This window comes from Ruditapes philippinarum, unplaced genomic scaffold (assembly GCF_026571515.1).
Source record: "Ruditapes philippinarum isolate M1 unplaced genomic scaffold, ASM2657151v2 ctg16809_1_1_1_1, whole genome shotgun sequence".
Taxonomy (NCBI): Eukaryota; Metazoa; Mollusca; class Bivalvia; order Venerida; family Veneridae; genus Ruditapes; species Ruditapes philippinarum.
In genome coordinates, this window is record NW_026863996.1 from 12332 (window position 1) to 20446 (window position 8115).

General features: G+C 32.0%; 1 protein-coding gene across 2 annotated transcripts; it reads left to right on the forward strand.

Annotated features, from left to right (window-relative positions):
* Positions 1-1509: 1509 nt before the first annotated feature.
* LOC132724050 (neurogenic locus notch homolog protein 1-like) lies at positions 1510-6812 on the forward strand. 2 transcript variants are annotated; one of them, XM_060708858.1, is made up of 5 exons: positions 1520-1777; positions 2144-2290; positions 3218-3403; positions 4144-4251; positions 6284-6812. In XM_060708858.1, exons 1-5 carry the CDS (start codon positions 1723-1725, stop codon positions 6448-6450), a joined length of 663 nt encoding a protein of 220 aa, XP_060564841.1. In that variant the 5' UTR covers positions 1520-1722; the 3' UTR covers positions 6451-6812. The 2 variants fall into 2 exon arrangements, with proteins under 2 accessions (XP_060564842.1, XP_060564841.1); XM_060708859.1 differs by lacking the exon at positions 4144-4251 and having other exon boundaries at positions 1510-1777.
* Positions 6813-8115: the final 1303 nt, after the last annotated feature.

The window sequence follows — 8115 nt, forward strand, 5'->3', positions numbered from 1 at the left end:
AAAAACAATTTTTTGTCGAATTTTGTTGTGAAAACTATCTAGAATGAAAGAAAATGGTCTAACTAAGAAAATGAATTCGAATACCAATATCTTTTATTCAGTCGTTAACGCTGTGCAGACGTTTAAAGTATTGTTTACGTGACGTCACAATGTAGCGCCAAACAGCACGTGCAAAACAATCAAATCAAGTACGCTATTCTAAAATGTCGCAAACAGTTAAGTTTTACATTTATTTCACTTTAAATAATTTTTATTTCGCTTGAAAAATTATAGAATGAAATAAAATAAACAAACAAAGTTTTATCAACGTTTCCAAAATTCGTTATTCTACACACAGAAGATTTAACGACAGTTTTTATATTTTTTTCTTGAAAAGTAGTCCGGCAAACATGCATACCACGTGATCAAGTGCCGTAGATCAGTAAAAATATACGGCACCTTGTTATCGGGCCGAAATTGATACAAGTGACAGGATAAATATATATATATATATATATATATAAATATGTAAATCTTTCAAAAGTGTTTGTCTTTGTCCCATTCCCGTGTTACAACTTCGGTTTATTAAAGTTGAGCGGCGGCCTAGTGGTTACTGTGTCAGCCTCTCACTACAGAGATCTTAGGTTCGAGCCTAACTTGGGTCACGACTATGTTTCCTCATATATAACAAGTACTGGTTAGTTCAAGGAAGTGGACTAGTAAATGCTGAAAAGGTTTCTTCACTATCCGGCTTAAATAAGTAATGTTTTAATTAGATTAAGAACTTCAGTTGACTTGTCATGTTTTGAATAAGACTAAAACCCTAGACCCTGATTGTGATACCAACAAGCTTGTACTTAAAAAAAATCCAGGAACGCTTTCATCAGGTAGAAGTACACTGATATGCAACTGAAACACTGTGAAAATGATGCTTAACCTCCATAACTGAATGGACGAATAATTGAATGAATGAATGAATGAATGAATGAATGAATGAATGAATGAATAATAATAATAATAATAATAATAATAATAATAATAATAATAATTATTATAATTTTGCGTGTAAGACAAATGGGAAAATGGTCACTAATGAATAAGGAAGGTACAAAAACATGAATGAATAAATGAATGAATGAATGAATGAATGAATGAATGAATGAATGAATGAAAGAAAGAAAGAAAGAATGAATGAATGAATGAATGAATGAATGAATGAATGAATGAATGAATGAATGAATGAATCCATCCATCCATCCATCCATCCATCAATCAATCAATCAATCCATAAATACATCGATATAAGTGAGTACTAATAAGTATAGTGTTTAACACAGAAAAATCTAGTAAATGACGCAGTGTGACAAGCTACTAGCATACTGCAGCAATGTGGCGGCCTATATTCAAGATGGTATGCAAGCGCAGATATCCCGTTTTAAAGTGTATATATTGTTAAATGTACTTAAGGGTTTCCTATTCTCTTTATTATCTTAAAAATAGCATATTTTTGAAATTGTCAAGGGTCAGACGAAAAACAATGATATACATTTACGCATTTTGTAAAATCATATCAGAATAGAAGCGTTTCTTCAATTTGTTTTTTTTTTTCATGGAAAGATCGGCTAAAGTAGTTTTCGTGTAACTGTAAGAAGGAATTCTAGAAATTCGCTAATATATTTGCTTTACAAAGCTGGACAAGACTGGGACACATCCATTTAATGCGTTGTATATAGATACATTATTATGGTTGGAGTTAAAGCAGTCTTATGGTTTGCTGGAATTGTGATGTTTTCCAAAGGTAAGCTTCTTATAATTTTATGAATTATTCCATAATTAGTTTGATAATTAGTTTGAAATTTATTTACTCTGAAACTTTGTATTATTTGATAAAACAAAAAAAAGAATCGTGTTTTCTTGTGAACAATATTGTCACGTTTAGTTGTTCATTGACTGGATTTTAGCTTTAAATTCATCTCTTAGACTAATTCTCTTTGGAAATTACGAGTCACTACTTTGTGCTTCTATCTTACACTTTAAACTCGAGTGAGAATGAAACGGCATATATATTTTATCCGTTAAAGTCCGAATTTTCCGAAATGTTCGAAAGTATAGACAACATAGATGTATAAAATCAAGCTGTTTCAGTAATGTTATGACTTTCCAGATTTTATACACTGCGAAGATATATTGCCTGATCTCGGACCGGAAGGTCCAACATTTGACACATGCGAAACTTTCGAATGTCCTGTGAATTCTACATGTAAAGATGACGATGATTATGTGTACTGTATGTGCAGCTTTGGGAAAGTAGGTATGTATTTTATTTTTTGTAAGGGTTTCAAAAAGCTACATTGACTCAAAGTAGAGATGGCGTAATGGTTAAGATCATTGCCTTCCATATCTGGGGTCTCGAGTTCGAGCCGCCCTGTTTGGTGTTAAGACCATGTTTCGTCATTGGTGTGTTTTTAAAGGGACTCTGGGTTTTTGACATGACGGGACTGGAAATATTTTTATTATTACTCCATCTGATGTAGGTCTATACCAACAATTTATGTGCAAATTTTCAGATTATTAGCTCGCTTCGTTTTTCCAGAATAATTATTTTAATTGTCAATAATGACCTAAAATTGAAAAGCGTTTAAACGCTTTTCACTCAAATCGGACTGAGAATAACACAAACATACGATTTTCAGTGTATTTCTTGGTCTATTTATTAATTATCTTTCGTATATATTTCCGTTTGAGGTGCACCAGTTGATCTATGTGAGAAACTAAAATTTTATGGCTTTAGGCTTATGAACCACAGTGGGAGAGACCGAAAGTTATCTTTAAAACTTTTCATCACAATCGGACTAAACTAAAACTAAATGTGACACAGACATGTCTACCTATCACGTAAATCATGAACATTTTAAATATGAAATTACTCGCAACTCAAAATACATAATCTATTTTAGGACACCTTCGATCTTTGCATTAGTTTGAAGATTCCGTGTCTTTCAATTGTAATAAGTATTGAAATATATAGATTCACAACAAATATATGGAACAATTAAATATATCTCAGCAAACACCCACACATGCATGCACGTGGAAAAAATAACTGAATCAAAAGTACATGCCATATATATAGATGGGCACGAAATAAGGTACAACAGATATTTTCACGGTCACGAATGGTTGTTTTTATACCAAATAATTGTGTTTTACATTCAATCTACTAAACAATTTTTTAAAGGAGCTAACTGTGATATAGACGATCCATGTTTAGAAAGGAAGACCAACTGCACAGTTGGAAGTATTTGTTACGGAGACTGTGAACCGAACGTTATTTGTGAAGCGGCCACAGGAACTGCTCATTGCAGAGGGTGCGTAGACGGGTGGACAGGCTTATTTTGCGAAATAAAACTCAATAGATGTCAAGGTAATATAAGACACGTTAAATTGTAAATATGATTCTCCTCTGACAAAACTGCAATGCCATTTTTTTTAACAAAGCTGCAGAAATTTGCTGGATTAGTTTAAAAGGGGCATTGATCCTCGAAAAGGAATACGATATTTCCTTTAACCCTTACCCTGCTGAATTTCTCAAATGGACTTTTCCAATTTTAATTTTGGATCAGTCCATTATGAATTTTTAGTATATCAAAGTAAGAATTTGAAGTTGGACAGCCAACAGTACGTGCAGGCTGGCCTGGCTCTATACTGGTGGCAAATACTGATCAGTTTAAAGAAAAGTCAAACCAGTGTTTTATTATGTTTTAATAATTGAATTAAAACACGTAAGATGCTTGTGTTAATAAATAAAGCAATGTTGAATGTAAAATAATTATAATTTGCCATTAAAATAACAGAACAATGCATACAAGTTTTGTCTTTCATACAAAATACATATCACTATAAAAGGCGCAATATAAATGAAACGAATGCATTCAGCTCTGTATTATTGGAAAACAGAAGAAAAGAACGGTAGACGAACATAACACTAACTTAAAAGGACTACAATGTAAATTTTCATTTTTTTTGCTTATCGACCGCAGTGAAGCTACTTTACATAAATACACATTGAAATTTGCAATATCATGTATATAAAAACAGAGTGAGCCAACATCAAGAAATTTGCAAAATAATTCACAAACTATGCCGTTGTTATAACTATTTTAGAAACCGGTAATCCTTGCTCAAACAATGGTGTTTGTAAAGATATACAAGGAGACGTTAAATGCATCTGCAAAACAGGATGGATAGGAGAACAATGTGATTGCCAAAAGGGTAAGATCAATTATTTAGAGTCAAAATTTAAGTCTTGAAAAACAATCTGCTTTTATTACAGACTTAAACCACACGCAAAAAGCTTGGACAGCCTACACAATCGTACAGTTTGACTGGACTCTGTTCTTGGCCACTAAAACGATTAACGTTTTAATATGCATTAAGCAGTGCCAACATTTTTGTTTAATTTTAGAAGAGTTAATATGAGAATATGAGAAGACTGTTTGAAGCCGTTCATACATACATCCGAGAAAGCAGGAGATTCTCTTAAGCATATTCACATCAGCTCAAATCAATAAATACTTCCCATTTAAATCGCCGAACTATCCGAATGATCCACATTTAATTTATTTCTTCTTCTTTTCTATTTTGCTGAAAGTTTCTTACTTCATTTCTTTCTTTCTTAATTTACGTTATTTCTCTTTAATTTTATATAACAAATGATGCAGTCTTGTATTCTCATTCATTTTTTTGTATATATTTTTGCTTTACATTATAACTAAATGTTAGAAACAATTTTGACTTTAACTTCTTAAAAACAATGTAAAATCAGATATATTTCAAGCAAGTCACATATACTGTCATACCGTATTTTATGCATTGTAAATCTGTAAGGAGAAGGCCTTTATAAGCTCAGCTTTCGGACCCAATCCTTTTTCAACATATCATGTTTGTATTGTGTACATTATTGTCTGTATATATATTGTGAATTTGTTCGAAATAAACTATGTTTAAACTAAACTATGAGATCTAAAGACCCATCATTTCCCGACGATCATGTGAGATAATTTGCAAATTAGAAAGTTTTCTTAAATAATAGATAAGACAGATATCAATTATACAAAATCAAATTGATCTCAAATAGGTAACAAACGCAAAGAAAAAACAAGAATAAGTTTAAGATATAGTACAAATTTATTAATAAATAAAGTGTTATATTATTAATTTAAGAAAATGATTTCTTGTTTAAAGGAACTCAGTTGAGGTCCAAAAGCCTAAAACATAAAATTCGAATTTCGTACACGAACCAGGTGGGGAAAATAGAACAGAAAGATATGCAAAAGATAATTACGAAAAACTAAAAATCAAATTCAGCCCAATTTGAGTGAAAAGCGTTGCAACGCTTTTCAATTTTTGGTCATGTTTTCAAAATAAGAATTCTGGGAAAAAGGGAGTTAGGTAATGGTCGGACATTTTGTACAAAAGTTATTGGTCTAGACCAAAATTAAATGGGGCATTAAACTCGAAGAAGACCCGACATGTCAAAAAACCTCAGTGGAGTTTCTTTAAGCAAGAACATACATTTAATGCAAGCAAGATAAACGTAATTACGTTTCAAAATAATATTTTTCATTAAAAATGCAAAAGAACGTTTTAAACATGTCAATATAATTTAAAAAAAAAGAAAAAAAAGACACACTGACAAATTTATTCTTGACACAAACTTTGGTTTGTATAATATTGTATATACCTACTTATGTTTGCAGTGACATATTTTGACCTATTAAACATTTTGCAAGTGTACAACATTTTGATAAGATCACACTTGAGTTCAAACAATTCAAGTATGTTGCTGCGAAACTTAATTATCGGACAATAATTTCACTCTTCTTCATGTATCAAAGTACAGAAAGTACTTTCTTTTTAAGACTTTCCATTTTGAGATGCAATATTACAGACACATGAGTAGAACCACAAACGTAACGTAAGTAACCTGGATAGCTTCCTCATGGAAAAGAATCAAAAGTTCCTAGCAGGATTCGAACCGACCACAGTGAAGTAAAAATAGTTAGAAATCAACGACCTTTACCAATCCGCCACGGAGGCGTTTTCCTTAATTGTGTATTATTTTAATATAACTTAATTGCTTCATTATTTAAAGTGTAGCTGTATGTTCAATAAAAACAACGAACTTTCTTTTTGTAAATCAAATTTAGAATTCGATTGGGTTCGAATATCTGAGCATTTTAAACACACTAAACACTTTTTAACGTTACACAAATATTAAAAATGGATTTTGTTCTGCGGACAGGTTCTGAATGTGACGCTGGTGAGATTATTGATGAGAAAGAAGACGATGAGAAAGATAATGATAAAGATGAACCAGTGACAGAAGCTTCCAAATCCGGGACAGAATCAGATCTAGTCTGCAGTATCGCTGTTCATGCTATTTCAATTATTATCTGTCTTACTTTGTAACTGTATTCTGTATATGTGACGATATCAATAGATTTTATGACATTATATCATTGCCAATTTATTTTCTGTGAATGACAATGACAATAGTTTTTATGGCATCATGTCATTGATTTTTTTTCGTATATTACATTGACAATAGTTTTGATGACATTATATCGTTGTCAATGTATTCTCCCTTACATGACAATGACGCTAGATTTTATGACATTAAGTCATTGTTTTCTCGTATATGACATTGACAATAGGTTTTATGATATTATGTCATTGTCTTTTCCGTATATTATATCCTTGTGATTTATACTGTCGGTATATAATAACGATAATAAACAAGATGTGATGAATAAAGCAGGCATAATTATGTACTTATTGTATTGATTTCATTTGTCTTATTGAATGATGTACATTAATTTTTTGTTTAAACGATAACAACTTTTTTTACCAATATATTATGCATCATTTTGGTTGCCAAGCAAATGATCTTACCTTTTTTAATAATGATTGTGGTGGTGTGTATGGTTATATGCAATAATTTCTATTTCAATATTCTTTAAGTAAAAATCATTCATATTCGAGTCTTTTGCTCGACGCAATAGAAAATGTTGTTAAGAAAAGCAAGTTATCTTTTTTTTCAAGCTTCGGGCCCAGAAGCAGGAAACCCCATTTATTTTGTACTTCTTTCATACATACACACATTCATATGGTACACGTACATATGGTATTGACAGAGTTTCTTTCTCATACGAGAAAGAGACAAAGCGTTGTCCGCTCCCTTTTATGAGGGCAAACAATAAAAGTATGCCATTTCCTTATTGTCATAAGGTTGTATAATTCAGAAAAAATGACTTGAATTGGTATGTATGCAATTGTAGTAATGCAATGCGGGGATCAGTGGTCGTTCAATAATTTTTTTCTATGAATGCGTATTACGCGAATAGTATTTTGTTATTATTCACTGTAATTATTATAAAATGATGCTTATGTTGTTAACTTGATGTACATGGACATCTGAGCTCTTCCTGCACCAGGAAAGCTGGAATGTCGCCATATGACCTATACTGGGTCGGAGTGACGTAAAACCCAATCAAACAGCAACTTGCAAGCCGTGAAAGACAGCAGTCCGTACAAATTTGACTTGAGAGTGGCAATCGTATTTTTCACAGCTTGGCGAATTAGTTGCGTGTGCCTGTCCGCATTTAATTTTCGCACCTTTAAGAGGGAACAAAGATAGGCTGTCAATTTTGAGTTAAGTGAGTCATCGTTTAGTACATTTGTTCAGGTATAAATGCGATTAATTATATTCGTGATTCATTAATGAAATTACAATCAATAAGTGTAAAACCAAATTAACTATTGTAAAAAAATTGATTCGATTATAAATCAATTATGGAAACGAAGTTAGCAATGTATCATCAACATGATGTAGAATTGGTTAGGTTTCAACGAGCATGTCATCAAATACTGCAGCTGAATGGAAGATTAGACGAAATTAGTAAACGCTACATGTCTGCGAAAGACAATAACAATAAGCTCTTCCGGTACTCACTGCGCAGCCGGATGTTGATCATAGAAGGCATGCTGACAGCATACTGCAGCTATGCTAAAATGAAGAAATCGGAGATTCTCAAACTAAGAAGCAAGCTTAACGTTGAAATAAACAGTATGAAC

Coding starts and splice junctions, on each gene's coding strand:
- LOC132724050 (XM_060708858.1), top strand. CDS start 1,723: ATGGTTGGAGTTAAAGCAGTCTTATGGTTTGCTGGAATTGTGATGTTT. Junction 1,778..2,143: donor AATTGTGATGTTTTCCAAAG/GTAAGCTTCTTA, acceptor ATGACTTTCCAG/ATTTTATACACTGCGAAGAT. Junction 3,404..4,143: donor AAAACTCAATAGATGTCAAG/GTAATATAAGAC, acceptor TAACTATTTTAG/AAACCGGTAATCCTTGCTCA.